We start from the raw sequence: 24,346 nt of genomic DNA, 5'->3' as shown, positions 1-24,346 counted from the left end.
GGTTGTCATTGTTTCTTAAATCTTTGGTCTTAGCTATTCAAAACATTATTGCTCTAAATATCATTGTCAGTTAACTACGTTTTATATTTTAAAAAATGGTCAAATCCTTGCAAGCTATTCCTGGTTTATTGGGAAAAAAAGTGTGCTGTTAATGTATCATGGTTAGAAATATACCTTGGTGCCTTCAGGGAAACTCGATGCTTGAATTGGGCTGACCTTGGAATGTGTAATTTAATACCTTTCTTCTAAGTGGGTAATAGACAGTTCAAACCACTCCAGAAACTGATAGCCAGCCACCAGATTAGCATGGAAATTCTGTGTTTTTGTTGTCATTCATTGGATGCAAGAAGCTTTATCCCTAGAACAGTTGCCTGGGCTTTATAACCAATGGTGAAATCATGGTACTGACCACTCATTTGAAGTTCTAAAGATCCAGTGAGTTCTGTTGCACAGACTTCTTTACTTCCAACACCAATTGACATTGGGCAACAATTCAGTGGATCTCTTTGATCCAGCAGCTGTGATGTCATTAAACTGACTGAATGTTAAAGAATTCTTAGAGACAGCAAAGTAGAAAGAAAATGCTTAGTTCATATTTTAAACATCTTACAGAGTGTTTTTAAAAAAAATGGAAGGTACTCGAACAGTTAGGGCAGAAACTAAAACATCATAAGCTTTTTAAAAAAAAGTCATTATCTTCATATTTATCTGAAGAAATTAATGTACAAACAAAAGTATCTTTGGGGCTAAAATGTTTGCTAAGCAATAATTATGGCTTAGTGCATGATTTTAAAAACTTGGGCTTTGTGAGAAAGCATAACTAATTCAGAAATACCCAGAATATTCATATTTGGTCACTTTCCCTTGAGTGCAGTGGAGAAGATTGCAAAATTGCCAGACTGTATAGGATTGCTGAATCGCTGTATTAAACAATGTATGCATGGACATCCCAAAGTTCCTGTCAGTCTTATTACATAATGGTAAAAATCCTTGATGCAACTTTCATGGTGTAACGGTAGTGACCTCTGATAGTTTCTCCATCATTATTGTTACAAAATCTGGGTTAATAATTATTAATTATTAGAACGTTCTGGAGTGAAGCATAATTTGCCAACAGTTGAAGGCTATGAATTACCAGGCACACTCCTGTGACCTTTGACACTGATTCTGGCATTGTGTGTGGCGGCTTGGGAAGAGCTAGAGTGACCATGACAGCAAGGATTGACACGATGTCTGTATGACGTGGTAGCCTGCTCAAGTGTAGGAGAGTGTTTTCTGGTATATTCAAGCAGTCTGTCATCTGCATCCCCTACTCCTTAATATATATTTTATTGACATTAATTTTGAAATGATTTTTCTGTAAATTTTAGTGTTGTAAAATTTTTTGCACGGTAGCAATCCTGGTGCCTATGATCTCTTGTTGCAGGATTATCATCTTGGAATTAATATCTGCGAAGCTGAGTGACAAGAATCAGGAGTCTCAAGCTGGTAGTGATGATCTGGCGGTTCCTGTCAGACTAATGCAATTTTTGGCAGCCTGCTTCATAGAGAAATACATGGCAGTGTTGAAATATGCCTCTGCTACTGAAGCAGAAGATGAGGTAGGATGGAGAATTGCCCATTTCCTAGTGATGGCATTTACTATCATCATCCCAGGCTGAAAAAGAAATGTTTAATTTCTTAGTTCTATTGACATCGTGCATAGAATTTGAAAGTACTTACTGTTGCAGTCCCAGGTATGGGAGAGAGGGAGATGTTTGTCTATCGTTTATTTTTGTACAACTCAGCTAATCATTGTAGCTAATTGCCAAATTACCAGTATGAACACTGGAGGCATACAAAATAACTAATGAACATTTCTATAGTTTATCCCAGTCGTATTTTTATATTTGTTCTTGGATGTGTACAACATGAACAAAGCAATATTTGTAACACTTAAGATTCCTGAGTGCTTTTAAGAGTCAATCATATAGTGTGTGAGTGGGTTTATATGCAAACCAGATGAGGTAGGATAACAGCTCCCCTTAACTGGTTAGATTTGTTTGTTAATTTATGTGTCAGCACGAGAAAATATCCAGTGCTTATGAGTTTAACTTGGGGTGATATTTTAATTCATGAGCTTAGGTTGGTTTGTTGGTTTAGTGCAATAAACGTAGGGGCACCATATTGGGATAATATGATTATATATTTTAAATAGCAAGACAGGAATCCCCTGGTGATGCAAAAACACATTATTCCATTGACAGCTGAATGAAATATTATAGTTAAGATCTATACTGTGATACTGGTTTGGTATCACACCAAAATAAGCTGATAGTTAGTTAGATTTTTGCATAAAGCAACTTATCTCTGCATTTTCAAGAAAAATTTATATTAGAGTAACACAACTATTTTTTGACCGTAACATGTTAGTAGGGTGCTTACAAAATCATAACATCATGGAATAGAATCAATGCATTTTATGGAAGGAAAATAATATCTACGAATCTGTTAATTTTTTGAAGTGTCGGATAGATAAAGGGGGATCAGGAAGAGTCATGTTTATTATGGCGCAGGAGACCATTCAACCCATTGAGTCCATGCTAACCCTGGCCAGCAATCCAGACAGTCCCATTCACCCACTCTGTTCTTGTAGCCCTGAGGGTTTTTAATCCCCAAGTGCCTATCCAATTTCCTTTTGAAATCATTAATTATCTTCACATCCACCACCCTCATGGGCAGCAAGTTCCACATCATCACCACTTTTAAAAAAAAGTTCTTCCTTTTATCCCCTTTGTATCTTTTGACAATTCTTTAAAACTTGCTCTTTAGTGCTGTATCAAATATCAGTAGCTTCTTTTTTAACTGCACTATCTAAATCTATCAAAATCTTGCACACTCTTGTTTAACATTCCTTTAAATTCCTTTGCTTCCAAAAGGACAACTTGGCTTCTCCAACCTGACCCTGTAGCTAAATTTGCTCATCCCTGGAAGCAAAACTGGATGTAATACATTTAGTTAGGGCTTAACCAGAGCTGTATAAACATTCAGCATAACTTCTGCCTTTGCACCCAGCTCCCCTTTTTATCAGGCCCAAGTTGCCGTATGCATTGCTAAATCCTCTCAGTGGGTCCTGTCACCTTCAAAGATGTATGCAAATGTACATTAACATACCTCCATTTATATTGTTAGAATTGTGCTTTTAGGTCGATGTTGCCTCTACCCATTCCTGCAGATGAAATGTATCCCTTCACACCTCTCTCTATTAAATTTCAAATGCTACTTGCCTATCCATTCTGGTAGCTTGTCTGTGTTATAGTCAATTAGTATCATCTCTGCTTACCACACCAAAAATTTTACTCTGTATTCTGACATCCAAGTCCATTTTTTTAATATAAAAAATGCAGTGGTCCCAATACTGATCCTTGGAAAATACCATTCTCTACTCTCCTCCAACCTCCATTTACCAAAACTCATTAAATGTTTAGAAGGCTTAAGAGCTTGTGCAGTATGTAACATTTTGGGAGTAATATAATAGCATGGAGAGAGGATTGATCACTAACTTTAAAAAAGTTGGAATAAATGGTTCATTTTCAGGATAGCAAGCTGTTACTGTCTGGGTTCCATTAGGATCAGTGCTGGGCCTCGGCTATTTGCAATATATAAAATTGCCACCAACTGTGCTCATGATACAAAAAAAGGTGGGAAAGTAGGTTGTGAGGAAGAAGCATAGTGGCTGCAAAGGGAGAAAGATGGGCTAAAATTTGGCAGGTGACATATAACGTGGGAAATGTGAGTTTGTTTCCAAGTATACGCAGATCAGATATCAACACATTTTTTAGTATGAAGGAAAAATGAAGATGGTTTGTGAAGGTGGAGTTAAGTTGGGGGTTGAGTACTGACAAAGACACAATTAAATGAATAGCCTCTTTTTTTTATTCATGTGACTGTAAGCAGCACAGTAGCAGAGCTGCTGTCTCACAACTCCAGCAACCTAGTTCAATACTGCCAATGTGAATTTTGCATGCTATCCCCATGATCACGGGGTTTCCTCTGGGTGCTCTGGTTTGTTTCTACTACCCAGAGATGTGAGGTTTGGAAGATTAATGGGTCACAGTAAATTGCCCTTATTGTGCAGGTGACAAAATCTGGGGGCAGCTGTTGGGAATGTGAGAATTAGTGTAGGATTCATGTAAACACATGCTAGATGGTTATCACAGTGAGCTCAAGGGTCTGTTGCTGTGGTATATAACTGGCTATCAATAACTTCTAGATACCTTACTCTGTCTTGCACTGAAAGGTTGTCTTTGTGAAATAGCCAGCTTTTAAATTGGGCACATCAGATTCACTCTGTGGAGGGTAAGGCCAAATCAGGATCTTAAAATTTCTCATCTATCACATTTATTTTGTCTGATGTGCAGCACCAGATTTGCTTCCCATTCCTCTGAATTTATGACCGACCAGTTGATTTCCCTAGCCAATGAAGAATTGGGAAGATTTTTTGTTCACTTTTTTCTTCATACTGGTGAGCCCACTGAGGGCATGAATAGATGCCTTCAGTGCTCGCAGAAATTGTTTCCAGATATACCGGTACTACCTGTGGTTGTGATGGCCAGTGATCCTGGTTACTGTCTTTGCAAATTGTATAATAATGTGATTCCTCTACACACAGGAATTGTTTAAACCCACACTGGTTATTTTTGTTCCTTCCTGCCTGCACCACAATGTGTGGTTACTTCAGTCTCTTAAGAAACCATAACTGGTGTATATATTTTTAATTAAATGAGTTTTGTGTTAAATTATCAATGAATCACTTCAAGAAAAATTGTTATTTAAGTTTGGTTTCATTCTGAATTAGAAAAAATGGGTTGTCTTGCTATTAAATGATGTTGATGACAGTTAATGCACTTCAAAAAAAAATTTGCTAAACTGAAATAAAACCAGAGAATGCTACAAGTACTCAGGTTAGGTAGTTCCTATGGGGGGGGGGGGGGGGGGGGGGGGAGAAACAAATTTAAAGAAATCACAGAACTGGGAGAAGTTTTGAGACACAATTTTTGAGATTCAGTGATGGGGTGAATATGAAAGAACAAAAAGGAAGGTCTTTAACGTCGTAGAATGCAGGAGTGATTACATGATGGTGGGGCTGACAATGGAAGGCAAAAATGGATGATAAAGGGAGAAGCAAAATTTGGTCCTGGAGGAAATATAAATGACAATCATTATTTGATAATGTTGGACTCATTGAGTCTGGAAGTTGTAACATGCCAAGTTGAAAGCCAGATTGCTTTTCTTTGAACTTGTGTTTGAATTTTATTGAAACAGTTTGCCTTTCTCTAAATCTCAAATCATGTCCTGTTTCCAGGGCTGATGGGGTCCTTAACTTGAAATGTTAACTTGGTTTCTCTCCATATTGATGCAGGCTGCCCTATTATGTATCTCCAGCATTTTCTGTTTTTACTTCATATTTCTAGCAGTCATAGTGTTTTGCTTTTGTATTTACTAAATGTGCAATAGAACATTTATTTAATTACAAAATGATGCTTCTGTGTCTGCAATTGGATTTTATTAACTTTGACTTTCTCTCAATGGATAGTTTCTGTCCATTACAATCTGCCTTCTGATTTTCTTTTGACATAGGAGGCTCTCATTGTGATCAGGCTTCTTGATATTCTCTGTGAAACAACCTCAAACCATGAAAAATTCAGTTATTTGCAGAACTCGCCTGCTCTGGTGGAGACTACTATTAGTAAGTGTAAAAAAGAAAGCTACATCCTATAAATTGGTTAAGAAATGTAGTGTAAAAGGTTTCAAGGAGTAGTGTTTTTTAAAAATCAAAAATATTTGCTTAATTATTTCCAGCAGCAGTTACTGTAGCAATAATTTTGTTTTAAAACAAAAGATGTATGACAGTGCCTGCAATTGCAAACCACAAGAACAAATTATCTTGGAATAATCTGTAAAAGCAAGAACAAAATATATTAAACAACAGATGAAATTGTAATGAAATAAATGTTCTATTACAAATTTAGTAAATACAATGTGTTATAATCTTATCTAGTTTCAGGCTGATGAGTTGTTGCTCTTTAAAATTTTGCAAGTATTGATTGATTAGTTCAGATGTTACGTGCCTTGGTAAATGAAGGATTTGGAATGTAAATCATGAAAAAAATGGAAAAACGATATTCATGATGCCAATCCAACAGCCAGAAAACAAAAAGAACAAAAGGCTAACTTAAAAAATGTTAAAGCAATCTAAACTTGCTCTCCTTTGTTTTAAATTGCCAAAAAAATTACAGTAGTTATTCTTTCATTGGTTTAGTAGAAAATTTAGAATTACTTAATGACTGACGATATTGCCCATTTTTAACATGCAGAAACTCCATACTAATTTAGCTGTTTTGCCTAGAACAAATTCTAGCCTGCTTTAGGGGCGACAGCAACATTCAGCAATAAACTAGAGCAATCTATAAAAATATGTGTTTTAATACATTAAGCATAGAGGAAAAAGCCGTACGAGAGTGATTTGGTACCAGCAGATTAGGATTGGAAATTAAGTATTTGAAGTTGAGAATCTTTCAGGATGATTAGGAGGCAATTACATTACAAGTTATAGATGATATTGGGCCCAGGTTTTGGAATAAAATAACAAGAGAAGTTCTGTGTTTAGAAGAGTAAATCATTCAGGATCTCCCTGGGAAACTTGCTGTCTGATTTTTTTTCTTCCCCTGTTCACAACCTTCATCACACGCAACTTGGCCAAGAGGCTTGGCATTTAAGCACAAGGGATGTGAAAATCCTATACTGATTCTTTGAACCTGCCAGAAATATTAGGATTTATCTATCCCAGTGTAAGTTTGTTTTTAATGATGTAGTACATCTTAATTACTACTAACAACTTCTCTGAAATTTTGATTTTACATCTGTAGAGTCTAATTTCTATGAATTTTAATTATCATTGGAGGTTTAATTTTTTTATCTTGTACTTTTTGTCTTTTATTTCCCAATCATGTTCTTTTTCCATCTTTTCACCTTCAGTTCATAACTTTATATTTAGTTAAGTATTTGAATTTATCCTTTCTGGTTTACACTCTATTTGCCTCAGTAAGGATTCCAATTCAAATTGGTTGAGAAGACATGCCATTGCTTGTCCCTGGTCTGACATCTTCAGAATATCTGAGGCCATTGAACTGCTTTGCCTGGTTGATGGTGTCAACTCACAATACAAATGCACATAGAAATTCTCTGTGCAACTGTCACTGTAATGAAGGGAAGGCATTCACTGCTGATCTGAATCAGGCAATACACTTCATTGTCTGAAATCATACCTATCTCTGATGGTGCAGACTCATTGTTTTCTGTCCACTGACCAACTCTTAATCCATGTCAGCATGTTGCTCCTAGTTTCGTCTTTGCTGAGTCAAAATACTGATAGATGTGTATCAACAAAGTCTCAATTACTCATAGAATAGAAGAGAAAGAGCTTGCATTTTCTTGCTCCTTTTGTGACCTTGGAGCATTTTAAAGCCAATGAATACTTATAAAGTGTAGTTAGAGACAAGGCTGCCAATTTGCACAAGCTCCAACAAACAACAAAGTGATAATGACCACATAATCAACTTTAGTAATATTAGTTTACAGATAAATATTGCCCTCAATATGAAGAGAACTACCGTAAACCTCGGTAAAAAGGAAGGCTGAATATTTGTGTTAAGGAAATTGAGTTTATTTCCCCAGTTGGTTTGAGATAAAGGAAAGAAGCACTACTTAATTTGGTGCTTAGTGAGACAAACAGTTGAGCTCATTGGAAAAACAATGGCCCCAATCTAATCAGATTCAGCAGAATAGGAAAGAAAAAAGAAAGGTCAAGGGCAAGTATATTTGTTTAAAAAAATAAATTATGGCAAGAATAGAAAAAAAAATTGCCCATATTACATGACAATACAAATTAATGCATAAAACCATGAATCTGAAGTAGAACATAGGAGTTAGAAGAGCTACTAATATACTTTGTAAAGAATTAAGAATACAAAGGAATAAAAAAAATGACAAAGCATATTATCTAAACGACAAGAGATTATGATATTCCAAGATGCAGAGGTGTCTGGAGGGCTAATGCATGATTTGCAAAAGGCTGGTATGCAGGTACAGCAAGTAATTATGAAGGGTAACAGCATGTTATTATTTATTGCTGCAGGAACTGGATGTAAATGTAAAGAGATTATGCTTCAGTTAGATAAAGCATAACATCCGGAGTACTGCCTACAATATTGGTCTCCTTATTTTAGGAAGGATGATAATATGTTGGAAGCTATTCAGGGAAGGTTTACTCAACGAATATCTGGAATGGTCAGGTTGTCTTATGAAGTAAGGTTGGGCAGACAAGGCTTGTATCTGCTGTGAGTTTAGAAGAGTGAGCGGGGATATGATTGACGATCCCAAGGTTACTATGGACATACTGTCGTGCAGAGCTAGGTTACAGAAAGGCATCATGAGGAGGTTCAGGTTTGAGGGGTTGAGTGGTCAATAAGTTATCAGTAAATAAAGCTTGAAATTTACCATGGCACATCATAAAAGGAAAGCCAGACTTAAGTGGTTGAGGGATGAAGTTCACAAATTAATAGTTGTGACAAACTGTAAAAGAGTACCAGAGGAATGAAAAAAGACTACAGGACCACTAGTTAGGCTGGTTGGGTGGGGCTGTAGGTGGAAGATACAATGTATAAACATGTGTAAATAGTCTTTTATTTAAACTGCTTCATTTTACTTACAAAGATGATGGATAATTAATACATATTTTTCTTGAATATAATTTCCTGTTTCAGAACTTTTGTATGAGACCCACCTTGCAGGAAAACAAAGCAGAAATATTTTTACTGCATCCCAGTCTTTATCATTCGCCAATCACACCACTCATCCTGCTGTTGGATTTAAAGCACATCTGATCCATCTAATTGGCAATCTTTGCTATAACAACAAGGAAAACCAAGAAAAGGTGAGAATTTTTAATTTGAGCATTTAACTTATGGAAAAAGGGCTATCCACTGAATTAAACTAGAGGCAGTGACTTTAGGTCTGAGAAGCTTTATGTTAAATTTGCAAGTAGGATAATCTCAATCATAATGAAATAACTTTCAATGGATGTATACAGTATTAAAATATTTTAATTTGATGAAGGTGTATAGATTTTAAACTGTTTGAAATCAGAGCCACTAATTGTGAAAAGCTCTTGGTAATTTAGAAGTCAACCATCACCAATTGTTTCCCAACATGAAATAATTTTTCCTTCAGTGCTGGTGATTGAACAATTCATTATCTGGTTGGCTTTAAAGCTTTGCTTTTTCAGGTGAAAGATACCAACAATATCAATCAATAAAGAAATGGCTATCCTGGGTGTGAGTTTTGGTCTCTACTGATGTAGATGTTCACAGTTATTGAGGCTACAATTGACAACAGTGCTATTAAGAATAAGGAGTGGAAAAATTCTTCCTTTTGTACAGTCGGTACAAGAACAAAGCTGTGAAGCTAGATAACCTGCCCTTTCTCTCGTATGAATGATGCAAGCATTGCCTGAAGGGAAAAAAATGATCCCATAATAAATTTAATTACATATAGTCTTGCCCATACAACTATTTATGTATTATTGTCATCAAATGATTACTGTAAATTTGAATCACTGACTCAAATCCCAGATAATTCCTCCTTTAGATTTGGACTTCCCTATTAAACAAGTATGCTTGTGATTGAGAACTATGGCCAAAAGGTTGTAGTAGTAGCCAAAATTTACTTACAGAAGAATGTTCTATTGTAATTTCTTCTTGCATTAATTTCTTCAAAATCACTACAATTAACATGGAGAATATAACACAGCAGAAATGAAACTAGGGCACTTTATGATCCATTATTTTATACTTCAGGTGAAATTACAACCTTTTAATTTCATTCTTTCATGGGTTATTTTAAATGTATTTCAATTTTACATGCGTCCAAAAGATTGGTTGAAGAGAGAATTTTGAGAAATATCTTGAATGAAGGATGTGCGGCACGGTAGCGTAGCGGTTAGCGCGACGCTATTACAGCGCCAGCGATTGGGGTTTGATTCCTGTCGCTGTCTGTAAGGAGTTTGTACGTTCTCCCGTGTCTGCGTGGGTTTCCTCTGGGAGCTCCGGTTTCCTCCCACATTGCAAAGACGTACGGGTGGGTTAATTTGGGTTTAAAATGAGCGGCGTGGACTCATTGGGCTAGAAGGGCCTGTTACCATGCTGTAAATAAAATTTTAAAATTTTTTAAAATTTAAAATATAAAAAAAAATTTGAGACACAGGTTTATGGAGGAAATTCAGGGTTTGAGGCTTAAGGATGATCAATGTTGGTGGAGAAATCAGACATGAGTGTTGTAAGATGCTGGGGTTATAACATATAGGAATCATCTGAGTTAGGAAAAGCCAAAGCTCGGCTTGGATTTGAACATGAGGATAAGAATTTTAAATTCAAGGTATTGCAGGACAAGGAGCTAATGCAGTTCAGCAAACAAAGGTTATGGATTAAAGGGCTGGTGCTAAAGAAAATATAGGCAACAGCTTGGGATGAACTGGAGTTAACAGATCACTGGATTGATTAGTAGCTATGTCCTTTTTACTGAGCCCTCTATTTTATAGGTGCTTTTGTGCAAACTTTTAAAATCAGTAGATCTTTTTCAGATAGGTAAATATTTTTCCTGTCATTCCAGCATTAGGCACTGACTCATTCTAGTATGCTACATTCTAATTTCTTGCAACTAGATAATTATAAAACCTTTTTGCTGGTAACGCCTCATGAACAAGTTATACTTTGCTTCAGGCATGCAATTGCAATTTATGGTTAGGGTCTTTTTTTGGGTCTTGTTCATTGGAGGTATTTAGAACTATAGAAAGGTTTGTCAAAAGAATCATAAATTAGGAAAATAATGGAGTTGCTGAAAATAAATTTAAGTAGCTGCCTGCAATAGGCTTAGCAACATGAAGAAGAGATATATGCAATATCATTTTCAGGTGTTTTTAAACACTGCCACTTTGGTCAAGCTATTGATACCGATTTATATAACCAGTACAAATCCTATTAAAATAATCTTTTGCTGTAATGTTATTTGTTCAAGCATGTTTTCTGCAAGGCTGGGAAACACAGAACACTAAAGGAGGAGATTTTCCTAAGTTTCTAAGAAATTGCTGACAAGGTCCTCTGTAACTCAGTATTAAATATAATTGGAATGAGGTTTGCACTGGAGTTTTTGAAAGGGAAAAAAATCTGCAGGTTCTCGAAACCTGAAAGAAAACAGAAAATGCTAGAAATACTCAGGTCAAGCAGTAACTGAAGAAAGAAAAACGGGTAACATTTCATAAGAACATATGAACAGAGAAGCAAAAAGATGTATTCAGCTCCACATGCATGCTCCACAATTCAATTAGATCATGACAGATCTATTACGTTAGCAATACTTTCCTTCACTAACTTCCATTTTCCTTGATGCCCTTAATATCTAACAATCTATCACTCTCCACTCTGATTATATTCCATACTGGCTGAGCCCCCTTTGCCCTTTTGAGCAGAGAATTCCAAAGATTTACTACCCTCTTGGTGAAGAAACTTACTTCTCATTTCAGTCCTCGTTGGCTGACATTTTTTTGGGATTTTGACCCCTGATCCTAGTTACCTTAGCCATGGATGCATCATCCCTGCATTTAACCTGTCAAACCCTTTGAGAATTTTGTACATTTTAATGAGAAATCACCTTTCAACATTCTGAACTTGGGAGCATATGACTTTTCATCATATATGCTAGATCATGAAGTTTGTCATGTTATTTTTGACCTAGAATCCTGAGTATAGGTGATCAGATCTAGAAGTGTATAATGTTTGTATGATATTTTGAAGCAAACTTGAGAATTTTTAGCAAACCAGAAAGTTAATTTCTACATATCAATCCTGAAACCTGTTCTAAGTATGTAAGAGGTTAATGCTCAAACTAACTTATTATGTCTTCTAATGTGTTTTATCAAACAGAACTGTCTTTCTTTACCAGTAAACTTCACAGCTCCTGATCTTACAAATGTTGGGTTGGCTGATCTTTTGATCCCATTATTTTTATTACCTTCAATAGGTGTGTTTAATGTAATCATGTTTTATGTAACCAAATTTGAAATTGCAAGTTTCTTTTCAATTTGGCCTAGACACATACATGTCAAGACCCGAGAAATGAATGGATATTTATGCCTATCTGAAACAGGATAATCGATACAAAATATGCAAAAGAATGAACTAATTAGGTTTCTAATTAACAGCCACTGATTAGCAACTTAAGTTTGAACAAAAAGAATGCTACAGGAGAGAATAAGCAGGTAGAATAGAGCTGGGCTGAGATTGGTGGGAAAATTAAATTTGCAGGGAACAATCTTCAAAGAGGTATTCAAAGAAAGAAAAGATGAGATGAGGATGGTGTGCAACTTTGGCGTTGGGGACTTGCTGACTGTTTGAAGTCTGAGACATGAGGATAGGAGTCATGATATGGACTTGATAGAGGTTATGTGGATTAAAGAAATAAAAGCAATAGAAAGAGAGGATTTTAATTTTAATCTAATTCTTTCAAAGTGTTTCACAACCAAATTCGTGTGGTAATTGTTATGTAGCATGGGCTGTACAAGGAGACACACCCATCTAAGATGTTCTGTTTTGTTGCTTATGCTTCAGAGATGCTTGTTCATTTAGACAAAAAGTCATTTGAGGTATTTCATGCCCATCTGAACAGGCAGATAGGGCTAGAGCATAACACGTCAGAGGTAATGTCTTTCAAATGATGATACTCAAGTGAAGTATCCACCTGGGTTATGTATTCAGCAATGTGTGCTACCACTGAACTAAGCTCCCATTTAGAAGAAATTAAACAGTAAGGGATCCTGTGAATGAAAAGGCAGCCACGTTGCATACACTTTTGAAACAGGATCATTAATTGTTGAAAATAATAAGGGAACAGTAGCTGAGGAAAACAGAGTATAAAAAAGAAAGTAAAGATGTTATTGTTAAGAAGAAATGAAAATATTTAGGGAGAAGTTTGCAAAGAAATGAAAAGTAGGTGAAGGTTGGCTCAACAATGGAGTGAGGATAACAGTTGACTCATTTCTTGAAGATTTCAAAATGTAAAGTCCAGAAAGGTGCTGTGAGGTACTGAAAACTTGCAATCCCAGGATGGTCTGAGGCTGAAAATCTCGTCTCAGTTATCTAACTAAGCAATGGTCAAAGGTGGACTGGAGGGCAATCAAGTGGGTGTTGACACTTGATTGGAAGATGATGGAACACTGGGTCATGGGAGAGCGATTGAGTATTGATGGATTGGAAAATGTGAAGTCAGCTTTCTCGTGCAACAAACTTTTCAGCTAACTTGGCCAGTACCATTAACCATTTTTTCTTCTATTCCATCTGAATGATTTAGTTAGTAGCCTAATAGTAATCTGTTGGTGAATGAATAGTTAACTTTATAATTGCTCTGTTTACTTTTCAAGATTTTGATTTCAAATCTTATCAGCACAAAAACTCTGAATTTGAATTGTTAGATTTCTGAATTCAACTTTCCAGACCGTACAGTTCTAAGTCAGATGCTCCTACATTGTATATTTGATTCTGTGAAAAGCCTTTGATCTTTGGACAATTAATTGAGACCATTCATTTGGTTTGCTGGTTCTTTTTCATTGTTCCATTTCATGAAAATGCCACAGTGCAAATTCTGAAGTTTACAAAGGATCAGCTCATGAGAAACAACTCAAGACTTCTAGAAAATTAAAAGATGATGGTGTTTTTGAACATAATTGGCTGCTTAAAATCAGACATCTGATTTAAATTATACAAGGAATAAGTTATTCATTTGTAACAGGCAAATTGGCCTCTCCTAGTAACAAGGGATAACTTTCAAATTTTCCAAAAGAATTGGGTTGTTTGGTTTAAAAAAAATGCCTTCACTCTTCAATGCAGTAAAACAGTCCTGAATCTATTGATGTAGCACACATTGGTTATGCATTAGGTGAAATCTTCATAGATATTTCTTATTTCATGCTATTATTGGTCTACATTCTGAATGTAAACTGATATTCCTGGGAAAATCATAGAATAGTTGCATGGATACTATATTGTAATACGAAAGGAACCACATGAAGAACATGTAGTTGACTGCGTGTAAAAGTAAAACTCTGTTGAAACTTCATTTAACTATCAGCTTTTCACTATAATTTTATAAAATGTTGCTCTCAGTTATTGCTAGAGTCAGTTAATGTTAGCAATTCCTTCAATTGTTATACAGCATGAAGGATATAAAGTGATCTCAATAAAACTGTTTCCTCTATTCCAGTTCTGAAAGCATTATGCTCATCCCACAGTTTAGCTTGCAGAATATTGTTCCTTGATTTGTAAGCTAAGAATAATCATTTTGCAAAACCTCTGATATTTGTAATGAGCTTTTGCTCCTCTTTCCTTGAAAGCATCATCTCTCGGGTAGAGGACTGAGCCTCAGTGTTGGCTGCCCTCCATCATGTTGCCTAAAACGTAATTATTCATATAGCAATTTTGACAATGAGTGAAAGGATTAGCAGTCAAATAGTCTGTCTTCACCACTTTTCTAGTTCTGATAAGGAACAGGAATGTTGCCTAATTTTAGTTTCTTTTTTCAGCTTGGGTACCAAGGACGTTTATGATACCCCATAATTTGGGGGGGAAAATGGATTGCATGCACGGAACAATTTGTATCAGTCCTTCTGTTGGATAGTTGATTGATTTAAATAATGGCATATGCTGTCACAGTGAAACATGAATACCTTTAACTCTCATTAGAGTATGTTATACCCTTTAAATCTGAATTAATAGTAATATGATAAGCACTGGGATGGGCCCAGCCCTGTTGCTTCGTTGACATTTATGTGGTTCACACTTGTAACATAATGCACATTATATCATTAAGGGGAAATAATATATTACAATGACGAGTGATAAGTACTTGCAACACAAGGTATACTTATGTTTAAGGTTGCTTGATAATTTTGTATATTTTATAGTGCTCTAGTTTTTACAGCAATTGACTGAAATTATTTCTGGAAACTACTGGCTAATTATTTTAAACAGTACGAGCCTTACTTTTCTGGTTTGAGTTTTGATCTGAATCCCTCAATCTTAGCCACAATTTTGTTCCTTTTTTTTTGTTCAATTTTGTTTAGTGTTTCATAGATGATGATATGATTGCTATATGCTTATGTTTTATAGGAGGCAGGCAGAGTGTGTTTGTTTGGATTGAACAGCAAGGTCTCGGAAATACAGTAGCAATGTGATAATGGCAATTTAAGCTCTTTTGGCAATATTGGTTGAGGTGTAAATATTGGCCAAGAGAAGAAAGGTATCTGTCCAGCTTGTTTTCAAATGATACCAAGGAAACTTTTAATCTCATCTGAGAGGGCAATTGTTTCACCCAAACAACTATACCTCTAATAGTGCGGCACAGAACTCTTGGTTATGAAGTTAAGTGTCTAGAGTAGAGATTGAATCCAAAGCTTTCTGATTTGTAGTCGAGGAGTGTTCCATCTGAGATGAGATTTACACTTAATAAATACGAATACATTTAATGTGGTCCTGATGGAACATGATTATATCAGTTTGGCTTGGATTAGAATGAGAAGTACTCAGGCTTGAATCTTTATAAATAAACGCACTGAGACAGTGGGACAGGATAGGGCTAACTGTCCAAAAATAGCTGGGAGTGTGCATGTGGCATTGAAAGTGGTTCATATTTCTCAAAGTTTGGCTTCGGTGAACGTTTTTTTGTAAGTTAATGAAAATTTAGCGATAGACTTTTCACAGCCTTCTCCTGTTTTCATTTCATTCAGGATTGATGTCATACCAGGAGGGGAGAAACTAGCTAATATCAAGTGATTGCCAAATTGCTTGTTAAACATGTCTGAACTGTTCAGTTCCAAGTCCAAAGCAGTATAGAAACTGCTGACAGAAGATGAGACGATGAATTTATGAATTAAAAGATAGCACCTGATATGAATAAGCATGATTATTAACGTGAGTAAACATGATTAGCTAGTCTCTAAGAGCTTCATAAAAACAAATTCTCATCTGCCTTTCTGAAAGGCATGATGTTCCAAACTAATGAGCAGACCATTAAATGATGGGTAATGTCAAAGAGCTTGAAAATGAAATTTCATTTGTGGATGCCGAGCAAATGTTGGCAATGGGGAACAAAAATCAGAGCTGATTTGTTTTTCACCTCAGAGCTAAGCTATTCAGTACGAGGTCTGATTTGAGCTATGGTGACAAGCAAGCAGAAATAGATTCCAAATATCTTTTTGGAATGGCTTTCTGGTATACGGCCAGTCTCTTGACTCAAGCCTGATGGGATGCATCTACTTTTGTTAGGGTTGGATTGAGTAGGGTAGGGTTTCAAAAAAAAGAAGTCCTTGAGCTCAGTCAGTGTTGAATTGACTGCAGTCAGGTTTGATTGGGTTATAATTTGATTCCCATGCAGACTGCTAGAATATAAGATACTGCATAAGCATTAGTTTAATCTAGAGATTTACCATAAATTCAGCCTTATGAGAATAAATTGGTGAATTAATTTGCAGTAGCTTTCAATATATTTAGATATGTTCCACGAAAGAGCAATAAGTAGATATATTTTATGTCATAAATATGAAAGAAGATGTTACTACCAAAATAAAATAAGAAAATTCAGTTTTGCTCTTAACTGCAAGAATGCAGGGAATTAACAACATCTTTATAATTTTGAAGATTATTCTAATCTGAATGTAAATATCAATAGAAATTTATTCCCTGGTGCTTTGTCTATCTGATACAAAATATAATTGTATAGACACTCATTTTGATGTCCAGGTATAACACTGAATGATGGTTTACTCTTGAATATTGCAATTATTGAATATTGCAATTCTAAACACACATGCACATATTTATAACTCAATTTTTTAATTACTTCCATGCATTGGAGAGAATCTGTTTCTATTCTAATATCATCCCGAGCCTTGATCTTCTGTTTCTTTCATGTCCCCTCCATTCCTGACTCACTCGTCCTGATTTTTTTCCCCAAGGATCATCTGCCAGAGCAATCCACACCCAAACACATTTCTGTGATCTCCACTGTCCACAATGGCAGGAAGTTGTGGAGAAAAGACCATTGTCTGTGTGTCTGGATTTTTAGCCTCTTCTACCACCTCTACTTTGCATTTGCTTGTGTCATCTACCAGTTTCATGTGCATAATGGCATGATTATTGGCCCTAATCTCTCTGTGGCTTGGTGTCTGATTTTATTTTGTAGTGCATCTGGAAATTGCCAGGGAATGTTCTGCCACATTATACATTTTAAATCAAAAATACAAGTTGTGTTTGCTGTTAGCTAACTGTTGAGAGACAATGTAGCTAGATAGCTATTGTTTAATACACTTACCAACCATGAAGAGAGATGCGAAGGCCATTATCACTTGTAATTGAGAACTTGATTATTCTGATTTGTTGGAGACTCAAGAGACTACAGATGCTGAATTCTGGAGCAAAAAACCAAAATGTTGGAGGAACACAGTAGGTCAGGCAGCGAGGGAAATGGACAGTCAATGTTCTGGTCAAGACCCTTCATCTGGATCTATATGAAGGGTCTTGACCTGATACGTTGACTGTCCATTTCCCTCCACAGATGCTGCCTGAGTTCCTCCAGTACTTTATTTTTTTGAGTCTGATTTGTTTGCCACGTTCTGTCGTGATAATTGAATATTTTTAATTTAAAATATAAAATGATCTAATTTTCAAGAAATACCAAGTCTATTGATGTCTCTTCTAATAATTTTATGCTGAATTCAGTTAATTGGAATGGACTTTTGTAACTACTTTTGCATAATCCTGTTAACAAATGAATATGTTGCTGGAAATTCTAAGTATGTCTGGTAACATCTAATTTCATAATGTTACTGTGGTCACAATTTTTGCAAAATATTAAACTCGGTGGTTTCTTTGTAAAAGGCGAGCATGTAATTTAAAAGCTTTTGCTTTCTTCCTTGTTTAGGATTGACTTACTTCAGGGCATTTTGGTCTATTTTCTTGAACCATTATAAGATGTGGTCAAAATACAATCACCAAACTTAACAGGAATTTTTGTGTTTGCCTGATTTATGTAATTAGCTTTCTGAGAGTTAAGAGCATTGGTACTGTGTGGAATTTTGTATTTTTTCTGATGTGATTACTTTTTATCTTAATTAGAAATTCTTTTCTTCAAATCTCATTATTTGAACATGGGCTGTCAGCTGCTTAAACAATGTGAGCAGTGGCTGTACCACGTTAAAACAGTCACCAAGTACCACATAATAAGCTGATGTATCGCTTGCATGGATTTAAACTAAATTGTGATGTTATTAAAGGGTTCTTTCTCAATTTGTTGTTGAGGCAATTTCACAACCTACTTTTAAAAAGTTTTAAATTTGATGAGGGTGAGTTTACATGGTTATATTTTGATGTATGTGAAACAATTGGCTTGAAACCTCTGTTGAAGAGGTAACTGTGGTCAATTGCACGTTGAAAGTATAGTTGGAAACTACTGCATCAATACTTTCCTCTTTATCTGAGACTAGGTTGAAGGAATGAACCTCAACATTGATCTGTTTACTGTGGGTTAGGCACTTACTTTTATTTATGTCTTGATTGAGGAAAGGTTTTTAATGTAAATCCACTCAGACTGTAACATGCATGGATAATATAAGAATATTTTTTGGGGGGAATCACTTGACCTGATGACATGATAGGCTTAAGTTTGGGTTTAGTTAAAGGTTAAGAACTGAGATTATTTTGACCAATTTGAGCTGGGTTTGAGTATCAAGTTAATCGTACCCATTAATTTACCTAAATGTTGAGAATGTGTTAGTAATAAGATTATGATGTGGCTTGCTGCCTTGCATTAATTATATTGTACAGGATGTAAATGATAACCAAGCTTTAGAATTTCATACTTGATTTTTGCTTGCATTGTATCAATTAAAGTATTAAGAATGTACACCTATTAGGGTTTTCACAAAAGAAGTACTTAAATATGTTCCTAACAATCAGTGGAAGAGAGGGAATTAATTTTATCCATTCCAATTTGTGGTCCTTTGGATGGCAGAGGTTGAGCCAAATAGCAAACTTTTTGTTTAGACCTATTAACCCATGTATCTTGCTATAATTTCTGGATGTCAGCCAGCCAGTTAAATATTGCACAGACAGTTCTTATAAACTTAAATAAGTCATTTACAGAACCCCAGTCCCTGCCCCAGTTAAAATTCCCAAACTTGTACAGTACAGTTTACACCCCTGTGTGATCCCGATCCAGCTTTCTGAAATTAACTCCAGAAATTTTCTTCTTTTGTCCCTTAATATCAATTCCAGACTCTCCCAGCTTTCATCCTGATAAGCCTGTGGTTTTATTTTCGTGCTGCTTTTTGTTGACATAATCTGCCAGCATGCAGCAGCTTTCATACAACATATTTCCAATACTGGCACAGACCATTCAGCCCAGCTGTTCTTTGGCAGTGTTTATGATTCACATGAATCTCCTCAGCTGTTTCCTCCTATTATGGCTATTTATGCATTCTTCTCTAAAACGTGAGAGTTTTTTTTACATTAAAGGTGCCCTCTCATAAACGTAAGCTGGTGAGCAAAATGATTCAAGTTGAAACCCCCAATGGAATCTCTTTACAGTTTATGATGTAGCTTATCTATTCTGTCTTTTCAGATTTATCCACCTGATATATCAATCCTCCAAATATACAGGTTATCTGTTTTATATATTTAACCCAATCTTATGCGGGGCACAAGAACTTGTTGTTGTAGCATTAAAGGCAAAGACTGGAGATTTTCCAGTGTGCACAAAAGCCACTCTGTATCTGCATTGCCATTAAAATAGCAGAAGGAATGATCAAAATAACAGTCACAATTCTACCTGTTATCAACATTTTTGATTTGAATGGTTTTCCATTGCAAAGTTGGATACTGCTGAAGTAGTTCAATGCTATCACTAGGGGGTGCTCTTGAAGATAGGACAATTTTGTGTGGAATTATTTTCAATTTCAAGCAATGGTATTGGCAGAAAAGCTAACGAATTCAGAAGCTGTTAGTAATGGGAAAGTGATATTCTTGTATGTGTGGCGAAATAAACAACTTTTAGTAATAAAATATAGGAACTAAAATGTAAAGTTCCTGTATAACTGAATCTATTTGTTATGGTCATTTATTAGTTCTGAAGTATTCTTGTGCCTTTAGATTTAATGTGCAAAATGACCTCATCTTCCATAAATTTCTGAATAGACATAATTTCAGTTTGAAAATTTTTGTCTTTGCTTTTGTTTGCATGGTTTGATGCATTTACAGGTAGATATTTAGTTTCATATTTCAACAAATGGGCATCAGGACTCACCTTTGCTACCTTTTTAAAATTGTTCTCAATATATAATAATATCATTCCTTATCGTTTAGTGTAATTGTAACTGAATCAATACTATTCATTAAGGAAAAGAGTTAATTTTATCAGCAAGAGTAAGGACAGTCTCAAAATAAGACAGTCTTTTCCCCCTTTTTAGCATTTGTTTTCTTTTAATCTGGAAGATTGAATTATTGTCTAAGAAGTGAAAGTTTCTATTTATGGCTTAGGATGGTGAACCTTCAGTTCTGCCCTGAGGGATAGAATGCATTTTGTTTCATTATTTAGCTAAAATACATTCTAAAGTTTATCTGATAGGAGCCATTAAATTTTGGGTTTGCAGCTTTGACAACAGTTTTTGTTCATGCTGCAGGAATTGGTAGGTTTTGCTTATTTCTAGATGGTTGTTACCTTGGCTCAAAAATTAATAGTTACTGTTTTTACCTTGTTGTCAACTTGATATTTGAGGAGATATTACTATTATCTTAGCACATCTTTCAAAGTCACTTTGAGTGTGCAAAACTCTGATGCTAATGTATTTCTGCTTCAGGGAAATTCCTCTGTTTGAGTTTGCTTTAAGTGATAATGCCAAGTTTGAGAGCGGTGAACGGGTGTGCTCCCTTCATCCAGGAAGAAACTCGTACGCTTTTTTTCTGGGCCCATAAATCTCAAACTATAATAAGAGAGGTACCAGTCTCTCTGAATCTAAAGAGTGCTGAACAATTATGAGAGTTCTGTCCCATGTGATGTTTTAAGCTAAATGCCTACAAAATTTGTGTATCGTAGATGTATGAATGTAAGCAATTGGCTTCAGCATTGTCAATTCTTGCATTGTCGAAACTTTCATACAACACCACTTGGAGGGTTTGAGGTGACACAATTTGCTTTCCTTTAGAATTAATTAAACATTTCACCATGTTGGTCAGTTCTGTTCATTATGTAATTTCACATTCTCCTAACATCTCCTTGCAAAAGAATGTACTTTTGTCACAGGGGCAGTCTTTTTTTGTCATTGTAAGAACTGAAAATTAACCAGAGAAAATAATAGAAATAAGAAATGATGGAATACATGAATAGAATAACAACCTGCCTCAAAGGGTCAAAAGTAGTTAATAATAGGATTGGAAACAATTTGAGGAGGTGGATTAACTATGCACAAAATGATTACAAGCTAATGTGGTCCTATTTTTGAGCTGAAAGGTAACTCATCCTTGACTCTGGTGCTATACCCTCAAAAACAATCAATTATTTATGTTTTTTTAATTGTTTAAATTAATTGAGAAGTTGAATATTTCCTCAATGCAGGGAGGTAGGTATACACGAGGGTTGTCATGTTTAGGAAATTTGTGGACCATTTTTCCCTCTTTATTGTCTGAGCTGTACTTCAGATGAGTTCCTTATTATTGGCATGTGTCTATTGTTTTAAGCTACTGCCCTTTCCCACAGCTTTATTCTTCTTATTTTCCAAAGGCATCCACTTAGTCTACAAAAGTCCTCCAGCATCTAGCTCCAGTCAATTTACTGAAGTTCAATAGTCAAATCTTTAATGTTATTATTTTGAAACCTACAATCATTTTATTGTCATTCCTTGATAGAGGGGAATTGTGTATTCCTTTACACCCAGATTTAATATGAAACATCATCCTACATCATGCACTAATACAAGTGTTCCTGTGTGATTAGGTGAAAGGTATTTGAGTGTTTCATGGTGGGCTGAGAGAGAGTGGAGAAGGATAGCTGTCAGGCAGGAGCAAAGCAGGGTTACCAAAGATGGGGGCCAGATCAAAACAAAAATTGTGTGATGCCTTGCAATCAATTGTGCTCTCTACAGATATTTTAAATCTTTCCAAACAACTGCAGAATGAGCTTCAGTTCCTTAACGTGCAACATTACCATGACAGTGAAGATGAAAAATGAGAAGCATGATGCCATTGAGGGCTTTTTCAATGCCACCTGTCAATACAAAAATGTTGGCAATCAGCAGGAGACCAGGAAATAGTAACTTTCTGGTTCAATTACAGTGGGAAAAGAGTGAAAAATCACCTTTAATTGCCTGGAACATAGGAGAAATTCTGTAGGATTTCTGAATGTTGAGGTTAAAGTGCAGATTCTAACTCTGTAACCACGATCAAAGACAAAAGGAATTGGGCAAGAAGGCATTTTGTGTGATTAAGTCTCTGCATGGGAGCAAAAGCATAAATCACAGCATACTGTGTGCACACTGCAGCTGATTTTTGTAGAGAAAAGAAAGTATGGATATTTAAACTTTACTTTGTATTTTTTTGAAATAAAAGCGAAACATTTTGAGAAGATGTATTCTTTATGATTAGATCTTGTTGCATGCATGCCTTTCAACAGTTCCCAAGAATTGGAGGCTATTGGCGGGTTAAAGCCGATTAATGATGAACAGGTGTCTTTGAACTGTCTTGTGGAAAAATGTAGTGTTTCTTTCCTTTGATAACCTTCCTTTTAATTCGCCACAGCAAATGAATAGGGTTCAGATCAAAGTGAGCCCCAGATTGATCCCTAGGTCTTCAAGCATTGGTTTCACCATAATGATAAATAGCATCGTGGAAGCTAGGTGACTAAGTGTTGTTTTTGAAAAGATAGATTTTCTGAATTAAGGAATGAGTATTCATTTTTGTTGTATCATAAGGTGCTAATTTCTTCACCACTGTATATTCCCTTAACATACCACAGCATATTATACTTTTGCTGAGAAAGAGGAGGTTGTCTGCTCAGTGATATTGCAGCTCTGCTTAGTAATATTCAGGGAACAGAAAGTGACGACTGTATATTATTACTGAGATGAAATGCACCTCAAGTGTTTTCTTTGCTGCCCCAGTTATGCCTCAGTAGAATCTCTTCAGGAGTGAATGGTGGAATTTATTCTTGCAACCAGGCTTCAACTGCACTCAAAAAGCAAAAACTGCAGCTGCTAGAAATATGAAATAAAAACAGAAAATGTTGCAAGTATTCAGCAGGTTCTGATGAAAGGTTTGGGGGTAATATATTGGCATAAACGGGATTAATTAATGAACAAATGGTCAGGATAAATGAGTCCTTTTTGGATTGATTATTAGTAACCAGAGCAGTGCCACAAGGATCAGTGTTGGTTCCTCAACCATTTGCAATCTATGTTAATGACTTGGATGAATGGACCAAGCACATTGTCACCAAATTTGCTGGTGATATGAGGACAAATAGGTTAACAAGCTGTGATGAGGACCAAGTAGTTTTATCTAGAACTAGACCTTTCCAATGAAGGTCAGTGGACCCATTCAAATGAATGAAGCAGCCTCAGATGCGCCAGTTGAAGCTGACAGAAAGCAGAGGGACTAGACAGGTAAATTGGTTTATTATTGTCATGTGTACCAAAGTACAATGAAAAACTTGTTTTGCATGCCATCCATACAGATCATTTCATTGCAATTGAGGTGGTACAAGGGAAAACAATAACATAATGCAGAATATAAAGTGTTACAGTTACAGAGAAAGTGCAGGCAGACAATAAAGTACAAGGCCATAACAAGGTAGATTGTGAGGTCATGAGTCTGTCTTGTCATACTAGGGAACTGTTCAATAGTCTTATAACAGTGGGATAGAAACCTCTCCTTGAGCCTGGTGATACGTGCTTTCAGGCTTTTGTATCTTCTGCATGATGTGTTGGGGGGAGAAGAGAGAATTTCTGGGGTGGGTGGGATCTTTGATTATGTTGTCTCCTTTACTGAGGCAGCGAAGTATAGACAGTCCATGGAGGGGAGGCTGGTTTTTGTGATGTCCTGAGCTGTGTCCACAACTCTCTGCAGTTTCTTGCAATCACGAGCAGAGCAATTGCCATACCAAGCCGTGATGCATCGGATAGAATGCTTTCTATGGTGCATCAAGAAAAATTGGTGAG

At 35.9% G+C, this 24,346-nt stretch overlaps 1 protein-coding gene across 3 annotated transcripts in view; it reads left to right on the top strand.

Annotated features, from left to right (window-relative positions):
* atxn10 (ataxin 10) overlaps positions 1-24,346 on the top strand; it is a 166,217-nt gene that overhangs the window by 49,424 nt on the left and 92,447 nt on the right. For 2 of the 3 annotated variants that reach the window (XM_052030009.1, XM_052030007.1), the window contains exons 7-9: positions 1,427-1,601; positions 5,620-5,728; positions 8,805-8,974. In XM_052030009.1, the coding sequence (XP_051885969.1) occupies positions 1,427-1,601; positions 5,620-5,728; positions 8,805-8,974 (454 nt within the window). Of the gene's footprint in view, positions 1-1,426; positions 1,602-5,619; positions 5,729-8,804; positions 8,975-15,871; positions 16,021-24,346 lie in introns of those variants that run through there. The other variant, XM_052030010.1, reaches the window with a different exon arrangement.

Source organism: Pristis pectinata, chromosome 15 (assembly GCF_009764475.1).
Source record: "Pristis pectinata isolate sPriPec2 chromosome 15, sPriPec2.1.pri, whole genome shotgun sequence".
Lineage (NCBI taxonomy): Eukaryota > Metazoa > Chordata > Chondrichthyes > Rhinopristiformes > Pristidae > Pristis > Pristis pectinata.
Note: the sequence above shows the minus strand (reverse complement) of the source record. Positions and strands in the feature narration are given on the sequence as shown.